This window comes from Haemaphysalis longicornis, unplaced genomic scaffold, assembly GCF_048455015.1.
Source record: "Haemaphysalis longicornis isolate Haplotype H1 unplaced genomic scaffold, Haemaphysalis longicornis Haplotype H1 scaffold_4, whole genome shotgun sequence".
Lineage (NCBI taxonomy): Eukaryota > Metazoa > Arthropoda > Arachnida > Ixodida > Ixodidae > Haemaphysalis > Haemaphysalis longicornis.
Genome location: NW_027526361.1, coordinates 165,227,424 through 165,248,462, shown reverse-complemented (window position 1 = coordinate 165,248,462; position 21,039 = coordinate 165,227,424). Strand labels below are relative to the sequence as shown.

Below are 21,039 nucleotides of genomic sequence, written 5' to 3'. Positions count from 1 at the left end.
GCGCACCCGGCTAACCCACGTCGGTACCGGCACGTCTAGCCCACCGGTCCGGTCGCGGGCACGCCGGACTGCCAGGATTTGCTTGTCTAGAGCGGGGCTACGCAGAAGAGAGTCCCACTCCTCCTTGCTGAACTTGGGGCATGCGGACCCGCACTCCCAGAGCATGTGAGCTAGAGTAGAGGTCTGTCTGCAGGACGGGCAGGCGTCGTCGCGATATACTTCGGGGTAAGCTTCGTGTAGAACTGCCAGACACGGATATGTGCCGGTCTGTAATAGTCTAAGGGAAACGGCTTGCGCCCTATTCAACTTGGGGTGAGGAGGTGGAAATAGCCTTATGCAGAAGAATTTTGTGACCTCGTTATAAGTAGCGGGAGCATCCCTGTGGCCTTAAAGGGGAGGGGAGCCAGCTCTCCTTACAGAGGAAGCGCGGTCAGTGAGGTCGCGCGCAGCCTCATGAGCAGACTCATTGATGTTCGGGGGAGCACCCGCGACAGATCCTACATGAGCAGGAAACCAGTGAATTGAATGATGCGTGAGAGCATCTGGACTCCAAACGCTAAGAAGGCGAGCAGCTGGCTTAGCTATGCGGCCATTCTGAAAAGGCCTGACTGACGTTTTGGAATAACTGTAGATCTCACTCCCACGACCATCTAGCAGGGCGAGGGTGATGGCGACTTGCTCGACGACTTGGGGGTCTGAAGTGCGAATGGAAGCGCTGTTAGAAAACTTGCCGCTGAAGTCGACCACAGTGACGGCAAAGGTCTTCCCATTGCTGTACTCCGCGGCGCCAAGGAAGCTTGCTCTAATGTTTTTTGCTCGATCTGTTTGAGGGTCGCTACTGCTCTCGCCTTGCGTCTGCCCTCGTTTTCGACAGGATGTACGTTTCGGGGCACGGGGGCTACTAGGAACTTCTCTCGAATGCACCTAGGGATCGGGCTGCTCCTCTAGGATCTTGCTGAAGGGTAACCTTGCTCTTCGAGGATGCGTTTGCCTGCTGCTGTGGTGTTCAGGCGATCGAGTTGCGCACGTTCTTGGGCTTCGGCAATCTTCTCGGCGGTGTTGTGTACCCCCAGCTTGAGGAGATCCTCTGTATGGGTCCTGATGGATAATCCGAGAGCTCTTTTGACTACTTTACGGATGAGAGCGTTGAGCTTGTCTCGTTCCGCTCGGAGCCAGTTGTGCATAGAAATTGTGTACGTGAAGTGGCACAGTACGAAGGCATTGATCAGCCTGAGGAGGTTGTCCTCGTTCATGCCTCGGTGTCAGTTTGCACTTCTGCGAACGAGCTGGAAAGCGTCTTCCGTCTTTGCGATGATTTTGCGGAGAGCCGTTCCATTCCAGCCATTGAATTCGACAAACATGCCCAGGCCCCGAATGACGTCGACCCTGGGTATCAGCCATCAGACCTGTGTGTGGGAAAGGCACTAAGAGAAATGACGCCGTAGCCGCACGTGTCGTACTACACTTCCCCCTTCGCTAGATGCTTCTCACAGTTTTCTTTCCTTGCTGCTGCGTTCACTCACTCCGTTACGCTGACATAAACAGACGCCGCTCCCGCGAAGCCCGGTAACGGCTGCATGGCTGGCTCCTAAAACGACCGAAACCCGCCGTCGCCGTTTCCGCTCAAATCCCACTTCACTAAGTATCTGCGAATCCCTCCCGATAGAGGAGAACAGCCGAAACTTCGGCTTTGTTTTTCAAATTGGAAGGTCTTCCGAGCGATATTTTCTGCGGTGTCTTTCACGCCTAAGTATGCGCCATCACAGGTTGCCGGTTTATGCGTGCATGGTTTGCGGGTAGAAAACGGGGGGCGTGCACGCACAGCTAGGCTTCATGCCGCTACCGATGAAGTGCCGGTTGTGCCGGTGAGAGATTTAGATGTCGAAATTACATGGCTCAATGCAGTTAGTCGGCGGTCCTCCTTAATCGAGTGCTTCGGGTGTGGGTTGATGTGTTACACAGACATCTTACACAAACAGTAAGATGCATACGAGGGGGAAGGAAAACGGACAGCCGCATGTTTGTACGCGATAATAGAGCTCTAGGGCTTCCAGGTTTTGAATCGTTATGGGACGGATGCACGCCTTTCGTCTGGAAGAAGAAGAGCAAGAGTCAAAATTAATCCGTAGCCCTCCACTATGGCGCGCCTAATCGTCTGCGCTGCGTCGGCGCGTGAAACCCCGCAATCAATCAATCAATCAATCAATCAATCAATCAATCAATCAATCAATCAATCAATCAATCAATCAATCAAGAAGAGCAAGAATTGACGCGTTGGCTCGAACGCAAGCGCGAATGGGCGCAAAAACAACGGAAAGCAGCTGGAACCGCCATTACCGGCTTAAGTTCAGCTCGTCGAGTAGCGGCGAGTCCCTCCCGGATTAATAGCAACTTGCCGGCTTGGAACGCCGGCGTGAGCCAATATCACTTCGAAGTTCAATTCGAAGTTCAATTCCATTCCTCTAATTCCTCAACGCAAAAACTGCCTCAGGTGCTCTATCGAGTTACCGAGGAACGCAACATGAATCTAACGTTATCATACTGGTTGGAAACTGCCAACGTATGCAAAATCTGTCACTTGTCACCGAATTTGGGAAGTCATAACAGGTTGGTTACATATCTCGTGCATAACGACTACCCAACCACCCCTTCCTAACGAAAGTAGAGAGAAGAGCGAAAGCTAAAAGTTGAAAGCTAAAAAACCGATCGTCAAACCTTCAAGCACCCAAACCGCAAGCGAAGAACAAACCCATGCGACGATTGTTCGTGCACTAAGTAAGCGCAACTATGAACAATCTAATTGTACGCCGTTACGTAGTTTATGAGATAAAGGTATATTATTGTATCCTTTCTTCATGATCGACGCGTGTGTTGTCTTATTTAGAACCGTTACTTTTTTGTGATTTTCAAGTAAGCGTTTTGACACAGTGGAAGCCCAGTTTCAGAGAGAGAGAGAGTGAGAGAGAAAAATAGTTTGTGGTCCCTGGTTTTACGCGCGCGCTTTGTGTGTAGAGACGGAGCTCTTCGGTCGAGCAACCGTTATAAGGGGTGTGGGGATCCTGGCGCCCGCGCCATTGCGTGATCGCTAGGTTTGTGCCCTTGCGCGGCGCTCTTGCCCTCTCTCCCCGAAATGCCGGCTCGTCTCGGCGCCACTGTGTAGAGCCGAGCAGTCCTCTCAAACTCCTGCCTGAGGTGAAGGCTCCAGCGACCGTTGCTGCGATAAAACACTGTCGCGCAGCGGGCGCTCCGCCCTGGTAGCGGAGCTAACCTCACCTCATTGGTCCGTTTGAACGATGCCCGAACCCGATTCTCGCCAGGACGCGAACGCGCGCCCTGCGCGGGGGTCCGTTCGGAGGGGACGCTTCCAGGACGCCGAAGGCGTTGGCCGAAGGTATGTGACGCTTTCTTTACCAGCCGGCTGCAACTCTGTTGCGCCGGCTAAAGCCCACCAGCCCTTCCGGCTGCGGCCCGTGCCTAAGGCTGCTCCTGTTGCCCCTACGCTTGCATATAGTAAGGCCGTACCTACCACTCGACGATCACGCCGTGCGGCACGCGCCTGTGAGCGAATGGGCCCCGTCTCCCTCGCTGCTGCGAGCCGATCTGGCCAGCACGGCGATGCGCGCGCGCACAACGTGCACGCACCCCGGAATTTGCCCTGACCGAAGAGCCCACTGGCTTTGCGCCGACGACGCGCACACTTGCGCGTGGTGCCCCATCGCCCCTTTCACCTAACGGGAAGTACGTACCTGTACTGTAAATTATGTAACTGGGACTGTAAAATATGTGACTAGAACGTTAGTATAAAATAAACGTCTTCCCTCCGTACCCTGGCCATATTCCTTTGTCGCCCCTTTCTCCACCTGCCCAATAGAGGCGGTTTCAAGTTGGCGCGACGGTGTTTCAGTATCGTGAGCGTGCTCAACTAGCTCGAACCCACGGTGGTTCCTCGCAGTGTGCATGAATGCCTGCCTTGTGCAATGCTAGGGTTATGCATATTGTGAGGTAGAGAGACCACAGGGGTAATGTATTAGTTTTCTGACAGAGTGTGATTGGCCCCGCTAAAAAAGCTGTCGCTTTAAAAAGGGGGAGTGTCACACTTCCCCTTCTTGCATAAGTAGTGGGATTCCACTACTTCGTATATTATTTGCATATTAGCATGTTTTAACGGTGGGTTCTTGCGGGACGCGAGATAAAGCAGCAATTACGTTAATGTTTGCTTTTTCCCTTTCGTGGCACAGTCTGTGTCGCGCTATCTTGCTATCTGCTTTGCGTACCGTCATACCAGCGTAGTTAGTATCCTGTCGATAGCTCACAGGCCTGTCGCGCGGAGCTTGCTCACATGTACACGCCTTCGAAAAGCTTACTTGAATGATTATAAGGGAATTTACAGCATCGAGAGCTGATGCTCCTGCGCCAACGAGAGATACTGGAGGGCAGTGGCACGGAACACCGTTAACAGTTTTCAATTCACCGTAGGAAAGTCGCCACTGCTTCCCCGTTGATCTCCATTTCGCTTGTTTATTGCCCTGGCACAGATGCTCAACCCAGCCTGTTCAATACAGGACATTATTTATGACCACCTCATTTAAAGTGACAGAACCATACCGTGACGGGAGCCCTGAAAAAATAAAGAAGCATGGTTACGCAATTTGTTTCCATGAACACGCAACCAATATGCACGAGGACTTGATCAAAAGTTTGAAATGAACCGGCCGCCGTGAGTCAGTGGCTAAGGCGTTGCACTGATGAGCACGAGGTCGCGGGTTCGATTCCCGGCCACGGCAGCCGCTTTTCTGATGGAGGCGAAAAGCTAAAACGCCGGTGTGTACGAGATTTCGGCGCAGGATAAAGATCCCCAGGTGGTCAAAATTAATCCGGAGCCCTCCACTACGGCGCGCCTCATCGCCTGCGTTGCATCGGCGCGTTAAACCCTATAATCAATCAATCAATCAATCAATCAATCAATCAATCAATCAATCAATCAATCAATCAATCAATCAATCAATCAATCAATCAATCAATCAATCAATCAATCAAAAGTTTGAAATGAGGCCTTCCTATCGGAATAGTGTCGATGCTCCAAATTTCAAGCCGAATAAGGCTTCAGTAATAAGGCACGTTTGTACCCAGCGCAAGGTCATGTGCACAGAAGCACTGCAACCAAACCACGAACAAGTTTGGCACAACTGGACGAGAGGGCCGCATATTCGGATCGAAGCAAAGCACGGGGTCGCACTGCTGAAAGCTGCCAAAGCACTCGCAAAAAGCGCTATATTGGAGCCGGAACTATAACTATTGCCTTCCGGCAGCTGCGGGTTCTGCCTTGTCTTGTATAATACCTAGTGCAATCGCATATCCCGGCTACCCATTACCGTAGCCGCCGTAGCAGAGCGTGGAGGTAGAAAGCTCAGTAACATATCCGAAGCTCACTTCCTACGCTTATGGTGGATACCGTACACGCAAATCCCTCACCGACAACATTATTTTTGCTGCCTTGGTTTTGATTTACTGGAGCCCATGGGCTCCGCTGCAATACCCAGACAGACGGTAGAAAGGTTGGCGCCGTATTCCCACGAGGTGCCTAGCAGGGGCCGAGTTCTCTAAAACGACGGGGCGTCGCTTTGAAGCGACGGGTTAGCGCCATTAAAATGCATGTGTTGTGGGGTCGGGGCCGTCGCTTTGCGGTGGTCCTCATGAGGAGTGACCCTGAGTAAAGCAGTGTGGCAAGGGCGCGAAGCGACAAGTGAAACGATGGGGGGCAGTGGGTGTCGCTTCTCGCCCTTTCCGCACTGCTTTTCTCAGGGTCACTCCTCATGAGGAGCACCGCAAAGCGACGGCCCCGACCCCACAACACATGCATTTTAATGGCGCTGACCCGTCGCTTCGAAGCGACGCCCCGTCGTTTTAGAGAATTCGGCCCCTGGTCAGCTTACAAGCTACAAGGCTATTGCACGCCGGGTACAGAGGGTTGGAGGAAAGCGCCACGCACACTCGTTGTTTCATGTATAATGCGTGAACGTTCTATATTGTTAGCTCCAAGATTTCGCAGCAACAGTTTGCGGTGAGAAACACCGTGGCTTCAGATGCGCGCCGCTCGTATGCCCCCCCTGCTTCTCGATGCTATTCCCCGCCTGCTGGCCTGGTCACACGGCGCCTGCCACTGACAGAGACGCCGGTCTGCCATCGGCACCACACACAATGGTACAGAGAAAGCTATGCCTCAAAAATCCTGCCGAAGCAGGAAGAGCCGGCCTAACGGTGCCACCGGTCAGTTACTTGAGATGCCGGGTATGAGTTCTCGTTTTCGTCACCGGTACTCCCTTTAAGATATACCGATGCAGTCGTCGCCACAGATTAACTAGCCTGAAGGTGCAAGCAATGCTGACGCCGTCGTCTAAAAATCCCCATTCCATTCCCATTCCATTCCGGGGAAAAGGCACTTAATTCCATTCCCATTCCCTTCCTCCAAGCATTGTCCTCATTCCATTCCCATTCCATTCCGGCGTCTCGAAAAGGTGGAATGAATCCGGAATCATTCCGATTCCGGAGTGGTAACTCCGCAACACTGGTTCAGACTACCGACACAAAAGCCGTATGGTGATCTCTGGGCGAAAAAATGGCATGTCACGCAATTCGATTGGCCGAGACGTAAAACGACGTCATTCTTTAAAGTTATTACGACAGTTGAGGCAAGAGTCTGAATCCAGCCTTACACAAACCGTAAGGTGCTCACGACGCGGGAGGGACACACGCAGTTTCATGTATATCTGCAAGAACAAGGCCCGGATCCTTCAGAGGTTCATTCAGCTAGGAAGTATGCTCCATCGCAAATTACGATAAACGTGTTTTTTTTTCGTCCACTTTGTGGAGTGCGTCCAGCCTTGACGGTCATTCTTCTTCACAGAGTAAAATGGCACTAATTTTTTACTTTAAATATTTTTAGATGTGTATACTTTCAGCACCATCGCCGAGACCGGTATGCTGCATGGGGGTCTCGAACCCAGGTTAAAGGAAGTTGTTTGAGAGGTATAGGTGGGCTATCGCTGTCGTCAGGGGCGCATGCGTGTTCTCGTCCTTTCATTTGCCGCCGGTCTATGTGGTCCTACCTACTTAATGGCGCTGCAATGCAGTTCGGCCACAGATCCTGTGTTCCAATTACTTCTGACGGTCCTAGTACGCAAGTGTGCTTCCCCGTATACATTGTTACACATACATAGGTGCGTGTATGCATGTGTATGCGGCTGTTAGTTTAGGTATACATTAGCGTATGCGTTTATAAGTGTTTGATTATATGCACGTATATTGCCGCGAACCATACATTGGGTTTGTTTATTTGTGTTTTGCTTTTACCGCCCGGGTGCGCCGGTCTCTACGCCAAGGGAAGCGCGTGTTCCATTCTTTCCTTCTGTGCCGCATGTGTTATCTGTCGTGATAGGGAGAGCATTCCGATCTAACGTGAACAGCCCAGAATAATCTTCTTGGATCTACTATGTTCTCGATGTGAATCGACGTTTCGAGAACCACGCGCGCCGAAAGATAAAAAGCCTGCAGTGCGGACGCCGGAGCATTCGATTCTGCGACGCTCGCTGACGCAAGTCACTTTGTTGACCGCTGCTTCGCCGCCTCTGTATTCTTTTGAGTTGTTAGGGGAGCACAAGTTCGCTCCAATAAACTTGTTTCTCCTGCAAGACAACTGCGTCGTCCTTGGCTTCGTGACATCTGGTGGAGGTGCTGGGTAGGTCGGGCTCCATCTTCGGTTATTATTCGGTGCTTCGCTAGAGGGGTCTGACGTAGTTTTGCGCTCGACGAAAAACATTCGCTATAGCGACGCAGCAAAGCCAATAATTTGTTCCGTTGTTCTTGCGGTAGCGCCGGATTCACGTCGAAGGGCTGCGGGAGCTTGAAGGTTTCTACGGGGGTGCGTTCAAAGTCGGCGACCGCGATCACGTCACTTGCTTCTTGCGTTTCTTCGAGGAATGCAATTGCCGCGCCCTTGTTTAAGTGCTGGTACTCCTCGGTGAAATTAGTAACCAAAATGTGGGATTGGTGTTCCTTGAAGCGCGCAATGCCTCTTGCGACAGACACACCGCGGTCAAGAAGCAACCTTTGGTCACTCTCCACGATAGCGTCAACGTCAGGAGCAGCACCTTCACAGTAGACGGTGATCATCAAACTTGCGCGGGGTGGCAGGGTGACATGATCATCGGCTATCCTTACAGCTGCACGGATTTCGGGGTTCGATTCCGGCGTCATGGAGTGGTCGGAGGAAAACGTTATCGACTTCGTCTGCAGATCGATTATTGCGCCGTTGTCCGTCAAAAAGTCCATTCCGAGAATTACGTCGCGGGAGCAGTTGGGCAAAACGACGAACACCGCAGGGTACGTCGTGCCGTCTATGGTGACGCGCGATGTGCACGTTCCACTTGGCGTCACGAGGTGGCCTCCTGCTGTGCGTATGTGCGGACCGTCCCATCTGGTCATAACTTTCTTCAGTTTAGACGCAAATGGTCCGCTCATTACCGAATAGTCAGCTCCCGTGTCTACGAGGGCGACTACGTCAAAGCCGTCGATGGACACCTTGACGTCAGATGCAGTCGTCCTCGAGTTCCGGGTTCGTCGGGGCGTCGTATCTCTGCTTGTACGTGTTGATGGTCGGGCACTGTGCATCGTCGTTGTCGTCGTCTTCTCAACGGACGTCTCGGTCAGGTCGGGTACGCGTCGCGCCGTGTAGCTGTCGTCGTGTTCGGGAGTCTCGTCAGGGTTAGGTCGGGTCGTCGGGATGAGGGCATGTCGTGAATCACTGTCTTCAGCGCGTCCTTGCGTCGTTGGAGGGTTTCTAGTTTTTCGCCGTAGAGCAACTTCACCTCCAGAAGTTGCCGCCTTTAGTTTCCCCCGCGTGGGCTGGGGGACCTTCCACGGGCGAAGTCAGCGTTGCTACGGCGGTTCGGCGATTGGTAGGGGTAGGGCGACGGCGAACGGTTGAAACGGGCTGGTCGACGGCTGGTGTTGGACAGGTACTCTTCGATCTCCGATGGGCGCTGGCCAGTTCGGGGGCGGGGTGCGTCGACGGAGAACCCTCGCAAACCGAGCCTCCTGTAGGGGCAGCGACGGTAGACGTGGTCGGCCTCTCCGCAGTGGTAGCACAGCGGACGATTGTCGGACGTTCGCCACACGTCGGTCTTCCTTGGGGCAGGGGGTTGCGCCGCAGGTGGTCGGGCCGGCGAGAGGGGACGACGGTACGGAGCCTCGTGACGATAGGGTGCAGGTGGGCGAGGGCGATGTACAGCAGCCGCGTAGGTCATGGCTTGCGGCTCGCGAGGTGCTACTGGCGTCGTTGAAGTTCCCAGCGCTTGCTGCACTTCTTCTCTAATGACGTCGCTAAGAGAAGCGACTTGTGGTTGCGGCGGCGTCGGGAGCAGTTTCCGCAGCTCCTCCCTCACTATTTCGCGGATAGTGTCACGTAGTGAGTCGGAGTTGATAGCGCTGGCACCAAGCGTCTCCGAAACCAGCGCATTGATTGGGCGGTCGTACTGCCTCGTTCTGATTTCGAGCGTCTTCTCCATCGCGGCGGCCTCAGACGCGAATTCGGACACGGTCTTGGGGGGGTTGCGAACAAGGCACGCGAAGAGCTCTTGCTTCACACCTCGCATCAGAAACCGTAGTTTCTTTTCTTCCGTCATTCCTGGGTCCGCACGGCGGAAAAGTCGCTTCATTTCCTCGACGAAGATTACGACTCCTTCGTTCGGGTGTTGCGTTCGAGTTTCCAGTAAAATCGCAGCTCGTTCTTTTCTCACCCCGGTCGTGAAGGTCTTAAGGAACTCGCTTTTGAATTGCGTCCAGTCGGTCAAGGCGCCCTCGTGGTTTTCAAACCAAGTTCGGGCTGCATCCTCCAAGTAAAAGAAAACATGCCGAAAGGTTTCTTCATCGTCCCACCTGTTGAAGATCCGCACGCGCTCCAGCTTCTCCAACCATTCCTCTGGATCTTCAGCGGGGGCTCCCCGGAACGATGGCGGTTCCCGGGGCTGCTGCAGCATGACTGGCGACGTTGTTTCTTGTACCATGGTGTTGGTTGCAGCGTTCCTTCTCTTGGGCCCTTCTGGCATCAAACCGAACTCGGGTGGTAAACCTTGCAGGCGGAGGCTGGCTCTTGTTGGACTGGCTTGGCGGCTTCCCGAGGTTGCAGTGGGCATGAAGGGTGCGTACCCCGCACCTCCACCAGATGTCACGCAGCGGCCAAGTTGTGCTGCGACATGGAGCCCCGGAAGTCCTAATCACAGACCGCGGAACGGCATTTACTGCGGAGCTGATGCAAGGAGTATTACGCTATAGCAACACGGATCACCGAAGAACGACGGCGTACCACCCCCAAACGAACGGACTAACAGAACGTCTGAACAAGACAATCGCAGATATGCTGTCAATGTACGTTGACGTTGAACATAAGACTTGGGACGAAGTGCTCCCGTATGTCACGTTTGCGTACAACACGGCTATCCAGGAGACGACGCAGCTGACGCCGTTCGAGCTTGTCTACGGTAGAAGGCCAACTACGATGCTCGACGCCATGCTTCCGCACGTAGAAGACGACGACCTCAACGCCGACGTCCACGGATATCTTCAACGTGCGGAGGAGGCCCGCCAGCTCGCTCGAGTTCGTATAACGGACCAGCAGCTGGTGGATGCGGGCCGCTACAACCTCCGACGCCGAGACGCCGAGTACCAACCAGGGGATCGTGTGTGGGTTTGGACTCCCATCCGACGACGCGGACTCAGTGAGAAGCTCCTGCGACGGTATTTCGGACCCTACCAGATTCTACGACGTGTCGGCCAACTTACCTACGAGGTGATCCCCGATGGTGATTCCGGAACATCACGACGACGCACGCGGCCCGAAGTCGTTCACGTGGTTCGCTTAAAACCTTTCTACGGACGATAACGAATTTTATTTTTATTTTCAGACTGTCGCTTATGTTAGCATCGGGTCGATGCACTCTTAGAGGGGGGGTAATGCCGCGAACCATACATTGGGTTTGTTTATTTGTGTTTTGCTTTTACCGCCCGGGTGCGCCGGTCTCTACGCCAAGGGAAGCGCGTGTTCCATTCTTTCCTTCTGTGCCGCATGTGTTATCTGTCGTGATAGGGAGAGCATTCCGATCTAACGTGAACAGCCCAGAATAATCTTCTTGGATCTACTATGTTCTCGATGTGAATCGACGTTTCGAGAACCACGCTCGCCGAAAGATAAAAAGCCTGCAGTGCGGACGCCGGAGCATTCGATTCTGCGACGCTCGCTGACGCAAGTCACTTTGTTGACCGCTGCTTCGCCGCCTCTGTATTCTTTTGAGTTGTTAGGGGAGCACAAGTTCGCTCCAATAAACTTGTTTCTCCTGCAAGACAACTGCGTCGTCCTTGGCTTCGTGACAATATCTATATATCTATAGACGCGTAAATTTGTTTGTTAAGTTGCCAAACAGCTGCTTTGCCAGGCGCACTTCAAGTGGTCTCTGACCCATTTTTCTCCTGGAAGAGCCCAACACGCGAATGTTGGAAATGAGGTTGAACTTGAACCTGGACCTCCCGACCAGCCCCCGTGGAAGCTTGTTCCGCTCGCCACCGCCAGAAGTCTCCTCTTGACCCCGGTGGGCATGACACGTGCGGAACCGGCTCACCCTCTGGCGGCTCTGAACTTCTTTCCCCCTCCGACACTCCCGTTTCCCATTCCTGACGCACTATCCCCGCTTGCGCTCATATATTTTTCGAACACAGAGACCTAAGGCTTTCGCTTTAAAATTCCGGCGTTGTATAAGCAGCCGATCTTCCCGAAATTCGGAGTGCGCGCCTAGAACTAGAGATCTGAGCGGCCGACGAAAAACAACAGAGAAAGCGTTAAATTTTCTTTTTCATTTTTTCAACCAGGATAACATTGAAAAAAAAATACTACGACAACAACAACAAAAACAAACAAACGGCGCTGCTACGGATGCAACCAATCCGCAGTAAGGGAAACGCTTTCTGAAATCAATGCCTTGTCGTGAAATTGTGCGCGGATTTTGAGAGTGGAAGCTCTGCTGGAACCTTTGTATGTAGCATGTAACAATTATACTCTTTTTTTGTGTTAACGGGAAAATTTAGTGGGCACTAAATTCTCTTAAGTGATTTGAAGGCGGAAGACAGCAATTATCGAAGACCTCTTCCCTGCCGCATCGTGTTTGCTGTGGTGTCATGTTCGCTTGATGACGTAAAGAGTTCCTATAGCCTGGAAAAACGCCAGCATTATTCTGATTCATGACAAGGCAGAAACCAAGGACCTTAAAAATTGCAGACCCATAAGCCTACTCTCAGTTGTTTACAAGCCGTTTACCAAAGTAATAGTTAGCCGCATCGGTGACAGTCTGGATTCCCAACAACCCAGAGAGCTGGCTGGGTTTAGGAAAGAGTACTCAGCCATCGATGAAATTCACGTTGTAAGCAAAGGGAAAGAAAAATCCGAAGAATACACCAAACCCACTAAACCACTTTACATGGCATTTATGAACTATGAGAGGGCGTTTAACTCAGTACCCACCGCAGCAGTGCTACAAGCATTAAAAGAACAGTAAATAGAAGAGACCTACATTACACTTCTCGAAGACACATATAAGGGATGTACTTCAGAAGCAAAGCGATATATTCCCCATCCGAAAAGGAGTAACACTGGGAGATACCGTCTCGCCAAAACTGTTAACAGCAGGTCTGAAAGGGGTATTCTGAAAGCTTCACTGAAAAAAAAAAAAACAGAGAATTAAGGATACACGGAGAATAATTGAGTCAATTTATGTTTGCAGACGACATAGTCTTGCTGAGATATACAAATAGTGCAGAGCACCTGGAAAAAATGCTTGAGAAACTAAAATCAGAAATCATGGCCGTAGGGCTAAAAATAAATATCAATAAATCTATAGCAATGAGGAATATGCTTGCCAAAAGCGTCCTCTTGAACAAAACGCTAGAAGAAGTAAAAGAATATAACTACCTCGGCCGGATCGTTAGGGTTTACCCCAACCACGAGAGAGCAATCCGGCGCAGAATAAGTTGGGTTGAGGAGCACTCGGCAAGCACTCCCAAATAAAGCAAAGTAAGCTACCTCTATCACACAAAAAAGTATAAACCGTATACATAAGAGTATAAAAGTATATAAAAATATAAAGTACCGGCAGTGCATACTGCCGGTATAATGGACCACTCAAAACCAAAGAAAACCGCGAACGAAAACGAGACATTTGCCTTAACGCTCATGGCTGCACCGTCAGCGTGGCCGTAGTATAATCGTTGCGATGTGCGCTTTTGGAAGCGAGGTCTTAGTTCTGGCGGACGTCGCCACAGCGAACGTCGCCGAGGGTAGCAGAAGAAAGAGCGATCTGATTCTCTGCAGGAAGTCGGAGAGGTTGGACAATCAGAGAGAGAGAGAGAAAGCTGTTTATTAGAGGAGAAAGCCGAGAGTTTTGCCGGAATCGTACCCCCGACATGCTACTCGGCGGGGGAATGGGTAGGGGAGAGTAGAAAAGGCCCTATAGATACAGGGCAGAAGAAAGAGAAGAGAAGAAGGAAAAAAAAAGTCATCATGTAGTTTATGTGAATACTTGGACGAACGTCATGTTCTCAGTAGTTTAAATCAGTTTGGGGACGCCGATCTCGTGCAGGTATTCAAACAACGCCTTTAGTGCTTTGCGTTGTGCTGAAGGAGTGTGCCAGGGGCCAAGGAGCACTTGTAGGCTAATTGGTCCTGGGCACTTGTTTTAACGGAGCGGAACCGTCTCTGGTCTCTTCCAGAGCACCATTATCCGTTCTTGCAATACATAGACCCCGAGCTGAGGATTAAGCTGCCAGAGCGACTTCCGCGCCGACTAGAAACTTTGTATCACCGATTACGACTTAATGCAGCGCTTACAAAAACTTACCTGTTTCGACTTGGCGCCACCTCGAATCCTTACTGCAATAACTGCGGATCACCAGAAACCGTGGAACACGTACTGTTAGAGTGCCCCGCTTACATGCTCGCAAGGTGCCGTTTGGAGCAGAAGATTGGACAATCAGTGCTCATCATTAGCACTGTAATGTGAAATGTTATCATAGGCAGCCGGTCCATTCTACACAGGAGTATGTTGCAAGTGAGGACCCGCTTCGCCCACTGTGAGAATGTGCCATCGATGAATGCCCCAACAGGCATGCGGGTATGCGGCTAAGGGGCTTGTGATGAAAAGGATGATGTGGCAGCGCCGCGCGGGCTAATACAGTAAGAACTCGTTAATTAGAGCTCGGTGAATTTAAACTTACCGTCAAATCGAACTGACGCCCTGGTCCCGGCACAGCCCTGTATATTTCAATGGGGGAGAACTTCCTATAATACGAACGCGTCGGTATCCAGAACGGGCAATTCGAACTGGGATTTCCTGGTTTTTATCGCTCCTCGCAGCACAAGTTTGCTAAGTGTGATTAAAATGTGTTGCAAATCCAAACCAGACCAAGTTTACTACAGATGCAAAGCAACGAAACAGAAAAATTAGCAGTGGCTTGGCTCGGCTATGCCAGGATATACGTAGCGTGAGCTAAGGTTCAGCAGGTTATTCTTAGGTTTCCTGATTGTCTAGGATTAGCTGATTATCATGCTTACTGCTGCTAAAACAATGTTCAATCGAATCGAATCGAATCGGATCCAGTCCAGTCCAGTCCAGTCTAGTCCAGCCCGGTCCAGTCCAGTCTAGTCCAGTCCAGTCCAGTCACTGCTCCTCGCGCATGCGCAGCATGGCACTCCAGAAGCCACGCGAAACAGCTATCAAGCGGCTCCGGCGCTGCGTCAGACTTGGCTACTCCGCAACGGAGGCGCACAACTGGGCACGCACCGGCGCCAGTGTGTGCTACGTGGAACCTCCTGGCTCAACATGCCCCCAACAGGAAGATCGACATTGTGTGGACCCCGGGACACTCCTCACTAACGGGCAATAATTTTGCCCATAGACAAGCCTGCGAACTCTCCTCCCAGGCCCCTGAGGAACCACCAAGTCTCGTTCCCCTGCTGACATTTCAAGACATCACCCAACATTACCGCACATCAAGACAACATTTTCCCCCTCCTCACCCGCATCTTACTAAAACAGAAGAAGTAATACTCCGGAGGCTTCAAACAAACACCTTTCCTCACCCAACTTGGCTACATCGGATGTACCCCACCCAATACTCTGCCACATGTAAATTCTGCCCTAACCCATGTAGCCTCATACACATGATCTTGGGGTGCGCACACAACCCAGCCCTCCCTCCTTTACCCACTTCCCTTCCCCTTCCTGAGCTGTGGGAGAACCTGACGACCAGCGCCAGCTTGGATGCACAGCAACTCCTGGTGTCCAGGGCTGGGACAGCAAGGTCGTCCCATGGTCTCCTGGACTGAGGAGCCACTCCCACATCACCTGGCTCACAATAAAGTTTTTCCTCCTCCTCCTCCTCCTCTGCCACGGCTATGACGTCACTCCTCCGGAATGCGCAGACTGGCGAATGTGCAGACCCAATTCTCTACACACCCGCACTCCAACTGGATTGGATTTCCAATCCAATACAATCCAATTTAGTCCAATCCAATCCAAATTCAATCAAATCAAATCAAATCAAATCCAATCCAACCCAATTCAATCCGACCCGATTCATTAATCCAATTCTCCTCGCGCTTGCGCACAACGGCCCTTCAAGGTCCACGCGCAACTGCTCAACCTCGGCCAGTGCAGCTTACGCTACAAAAACAACAGCGTAGACGAGTCCAGAAGTTGCTTCTTTGTGCTGTGCCCGCGCAGTGTGGCACGATGTTCATTAATTCTTGCAACCGCCCGCTAATTTGAACAATTTTATGGTCCCTTTCGAGTTCGAAATAACGAGCTCTTACTGTACTGGGGACGAATGTGACAGCCACCTCAGTTCTTCCGCTCTGCCCCTACAGTATGCGAACCGGGCGTTTTGCGAGGGCGAGGTCAACAGCAAATGAACACCTTTTCACCAAAGTAAAGATTACCGAGAAAGAATTGGTCACAATCAGTTCCAACGCCTCGGTGCTGGCTGCGCCAAGTCGCGACGAACGGTCTGTTGGGAAAATTTTGATTCGCTTTCCTTCTTGCATAAGTGCGAACTCCTTTCCATTTGGTGATATGTAGAGTGACACGCCGGCTTCACTTAAAGCAACCCTGCAACACGCATTGAGCAGTGCAGATAAACCGCGCGACGTTTAGATTACACTGCCAGGAATACCTAAGCCAAATATTACGCGTGCCCGTGGAGCGGTGAGCACGCAAATCGTTGTTCAGGACACAGAAAAACCAACCGCGCTCTCTTCACAGTCCGCCATTATGCATCACTAGCACAGCTGAAATTACGTCATTTCTGCGGTGGCTGTCCTATTGGGTGTGGCTAATCAGCTTTCTCGCATTTCGTGTGACGCACCGCCGTCGTCGGCGCTGTGCACCAACCTCTTCTTTGACTGAACCTGTACGAATAATTTTGGCGTTTGAGTGACGAACTTCAAGAAGACCACGGGAAAATAAATGTTTGTTGCTTCAAAAACGCCCTACCAGCCTGAACGCGCGCTTGCGAGCAGGCAGCCATGCCTGCTTTTTCGTAGCACCAGGCCGGCAATAGACCCCTCCACATTGTGGAGAAAAGAGGAGAACTCCCCCTGTGATATATCAAAGGCCGCCGAACAGAAAGCCATGAGCCGCCCACCTCTTCGGGGGAGAGCGCGCAGCTTACGTCGCGTTGTCCGCGGTCTAGTTGAGAGGGAAGGTTTGTTGCGCGATTTCTCATCGCGCGTAGCTTATTTGATAGAGAACGAATTTTTATAATTCTTACGGAAGGAGATTGCTGGAGTAATAGACTTTATCCCAAAATACATTACGAGTAGTCGGTGGTAAGTGCTGCAGGGTCCCTTTATATGCAGCTGCCGAAGGCCGGTTGAAGGGCAACTTCGCGGTAACATCGCGCCTCGGCTCTGTTATGCTTTGTTTAAAGGACGATATTGCCGATGACCATGCTGCATTCTTTCGGGAATTCGCCATACTTGATGGAAGATATTCATGATTTTCTCTGAAGTTCTCACCTGCTTCCGCCTGACGAGCGTGATAAACTGAGTTCCACGCTAATGCGACAAAATTCAGAATGAATGACAAAATAAAAGTACTGGTCAAGGGGCAAATTCACAGAAACCTCCACAAGCTGAGAATGGTACATAATTCTCACATTACCACCGAACAAATCTTCCACCTAACACAGATTTCAGCCTTCAGTAGATACAACTAGAAATTATTAGCTAACCTCCCCGGAGGGAATGAAACTCCGCTATTTAAGTCACGTTGAGCGGGTTCCCCATTATCTCCTTGCCGGCCACCGAAAGCACAGAGCTATGAGAAGTTGTGGCGTAAGGTGCACCCACCTGGAATTGCTCTCGACGAGTGCGCACGATTCAGCCGATGTGGGTACAGAATGGACGGAGGGGGCAGACAAAGCGGGTGGGAGCTGTGCTGACTGCAGACACGGAAGTCGTGACGCCTATATGTATACGTTGCAGTGTGGGCCGAAAGAGGGGTTTCTGCGGGTACCGGCATTGCTCCTATCTTGCCTCACGCAAACGAAAAGGAAGTGCACCGGGGAGATTGCTACAGCCTGCACCAATCGCATTACCAGTATCAGGCGGCTTTTGGGTGCAAGACTCACATCGGGCGATAACAAAAATGAAAGGAAGAAGCGCAGATAATGATTTGTTATCAGCGGTGCAATTTATATTGATACATCGGGCACAATGGGTGCTTTCACGGACATCTACCATTCAGCTGAAAACAACAGTGCTCGAAGCCTCCCACATCAAATTTTTTATCTCAGATAAATTGGTGATCTTCGCTGTCATCTCAAAATACAACGAGTACACAAAGAAACGATAAAAAGTGCAAGGGTCATCGAAATTTTGCTTCATCAGTCCAAAGAATAAAATAGCAAATTTTTTTGCTGCGTGAGTTGATGACCTTCCTTTAATATGACGGCTTTGGTATGACCTCGCTTTGGTACGGTACGCATTAGGCATAGCTCCATGTGATTGCTCTAAACGAATTACTGCCCACGAACTCCGTACAGATGTATTAACCAGCGCAGCTGTAGCGTACGGCCGGTGTTTTACGTATGGGGAGGTTCCCGTTTGAACCCATTCCCATTTCAACCTTCCCGTTTGTTCCTTCCCATTTCAACCCGGGCGAAAGAACCTTCCAGTTTCGTATTTTACTATTGGCCCGTTTCCGGAATAACGTACTCAGTTTATGAAACGTTATAAAAACATTTTCATATTGTTTTTCATTTATTTCAGTTTGTTCACAGCCGCTGCGATTGCATGCTCAGTACATCCAGAGTCCTTGACTGCTTTTCAAACCTGGGCTTCACTTTTTGAATCTAGAGACGACGACATTTGGTTACAATTCGTCATACCAGTAAACAAATCTTTTAAATTAACAAACAAATCTTTTAAATTAACAAACCAAAAAACGATAAAATCAAAAAGCCCAGAAAAGCGCTGCCGCGGAAGCACAAATAAAAATCGCAAAAACACCCTCACTTTGAAAGAAAGCGTATTTGGTAGACACATTTAATCGTTAAGCGTAAGTGTACTTCAATGTCGAAAAGAAACAGATGAAAACTATAAAGGATAAAAAGATCTATAAAAATAAAGTAACCCTATGTATCTGGATATATATGCCACATTTGGCTATAAACAATCGCAGTCATGAGAATCGGCGAAAATTATAAACTTAGCTTTGCGTTTTATTGATTCTGTTTATTCCCATCACTCTAGTGTACTCAATATGCATAATAGGGCAAACCTTCAGAAACTTAAGCAGCGCAGGGTCGTCTCTAGCCTAAATTTTCTTTACTACAGAAACTTAAAATTGTCGCGGGAATATTACCTCCAAGGGCCTTTCAGACATTCAGCGAGAAGACATCATAGTAAGACTTATTAGGCAGCCAATCAGCTGAATTACTATTCGAAAGTTCTCTTTGTTTCCTCGTGCAATTTCTTACTAAAATAAGTTAACTGAGCGAACAGCGAACTCGGTATCGTTAGAAGAATTTTCCCCACGTATTGTAAATATGTGTTCTGGTTGAATAATCGTATTTTAAAATTGGAATACATTACGAATGCATATCCTTCTTCGGACCCCTTTGCATCTATTACATATTTATGTCTTTTACTTATTTGTGTGCGGCGTTTTTAAACTACGCCAACCAATACTGATGTGCTTTTGTGTTCACTCCTGCATGAGCCCGACCAGGCTGTAAAGTATCGGTAAATAAATAAAAATATCTGCCCATTACTCACGTAGGAAAGGCATTAGTAGCCGATTATCAGATTTCTGCACATGTTTTTGCCTTTTTTAAAGTCTCTTTTATGGACATCTTTGCTCTATAAATCTCGAACCCGAATACGAAGCTACGCTCCAAACAATGATCATACGAGTGGCTAATAAATAAATTTCTGCCGCACGTACGAACACCAACTGCAGAAAAATCCAATGCGTGCATTACTCAAGATATTGGGTATCTTTCTAGTACACTTTCGCCGCTACAAATTTTGTGTCAAGAAGGCAGTATCGGCCTAAGGCATTTAGAAACGGAAACTTTTGTCGGCCGGAAATATCGGTCGATTCCGGAAAATTTGGTGCATACAAGTTTTTTGTGCATGAATGTGCTTGTAAGCACATTTTGGGGAACAGTTTCGAAGACGGTAACGCATATTTTCAGAAATTCAAATGGGTTGCAACGATGCGAGTTGAAATGAGAAGGGCGCTTTGAGAGCGGTTTGTAACGGGAAGGGCGTTTTGGGAACGGGCTGAAACAGGAAGCGCCCAAACGGGAAGGTCGTTTTGGGAACGGGCGCACATGGGACGGGTCAAGCGGGAAGGGCGTTTCGGGAATGGGTTTAAACGGGAAGGGGTCAAACGGGAATGGGTTCTTTCGGGCTACACCCGTCGCCTGACCTGCGCTAAACTCTAAACACGGCCAATTTCTCATCCCTCGCTCGTAACGCCTTTCCAACCTGGTTCTCCGCGCATGCGCATGGCGTTGCGCCGGAGGAGTTTTCTCCGCACACGGGGCCCCGGCATCTTCTTTTCACCGAGTCATGTATAGCTTCGCTTTAACAGCATCTTTCGTATCAGTGCCCCAGCGGCTTCTTTTCTGGCTTTCGTATTGCAAGTATAAATTGCGCTGTAGCAGAGGCCTCCGGATTAATACGAACCATCACGGATGTTCTGTGACGTTCCCCCAGCACTATGTCGGCCAAGGAAAGGAACAGTCTCAAGAATTTCCGTTGAGTGCGCCCAGAATGCACACAAAATGCAAAAGCCGCTTTTTCGACGACCGAGTACGCGGAGCTGTAGAACTATTCATTTTTGTTGCACGAAGGCTACGCTCAGCGCATTGTCTTGAAGGTCGACCAGATTTAGGGGAAAACCCCAAGGTGGAGTAAGTTTCTGCAAATGAAAGTTTGACATCCACCTAAATGCAGCGCAGCCATACGGCTACAAAGGAAAGCTATACAGCTTTCTCAGAAACTTCGCAGTGGACGAAAAATTCTTCCTGGTCCAGGATCATATGCGACAGCTGCAAGAAGGTCATATGCAACAGCTGCATGACCACGACAAACTGTGCACTGGTTTTGCGCCCCCCGAACCAGTTCTCCACGAACCAAAAAAGGCGTCATAATGCCGATATATCGGGGATGACGGACAAACCCATAAAAAACAGCAAGCAGGTATTGCAGCCAGAAGTTACGGGGGTTAAAAAGAGGGGTTGAACCATTGGGGGGGAGCGCGTGGTAGGGGGTAAGCTTAGGGCAATTACAAAATTGCTTATCGGTGGTTTATCAGGCTCGGTGAAGCGCAACAATTTGTATTGGTGGCCGCCGTATTTGCCTGTTATCACGGGTGATGCAAACGCGAAATAACATGTGAGAAAGGGAAGAGAGAGAGAGAGAGAAAAGGT

The 21,039-nt window shown here is 50.3% G+C and overlaps 1 protein-coding gene across 1 annotated transcript in view; it reads right to left on the bottom strand.

Moving 5' to 3' along the window:
• The window catches only part of LOC144179488 (uncharacterized), a 58,170-nt gene extending 40,537 nt beyond the window's left edge, over positions 1-17,633 (bottom strand). Inside the window, exon 1 of the mRNA XM_077707860.1 lies at positions 17,447-17,633. Coding sequence (XP_077563986.1) covers positions 17,447-17,618 — 172 coding nt within the window. The 5' untranslated portion in view covers positions 17,619-17,633. The remainder of the gene's footprint in view (positions 1-17,446) is intronic.
• Between the last annotated feature and the right edge of the window lie 3,406 nt (positions 17,634-21,039).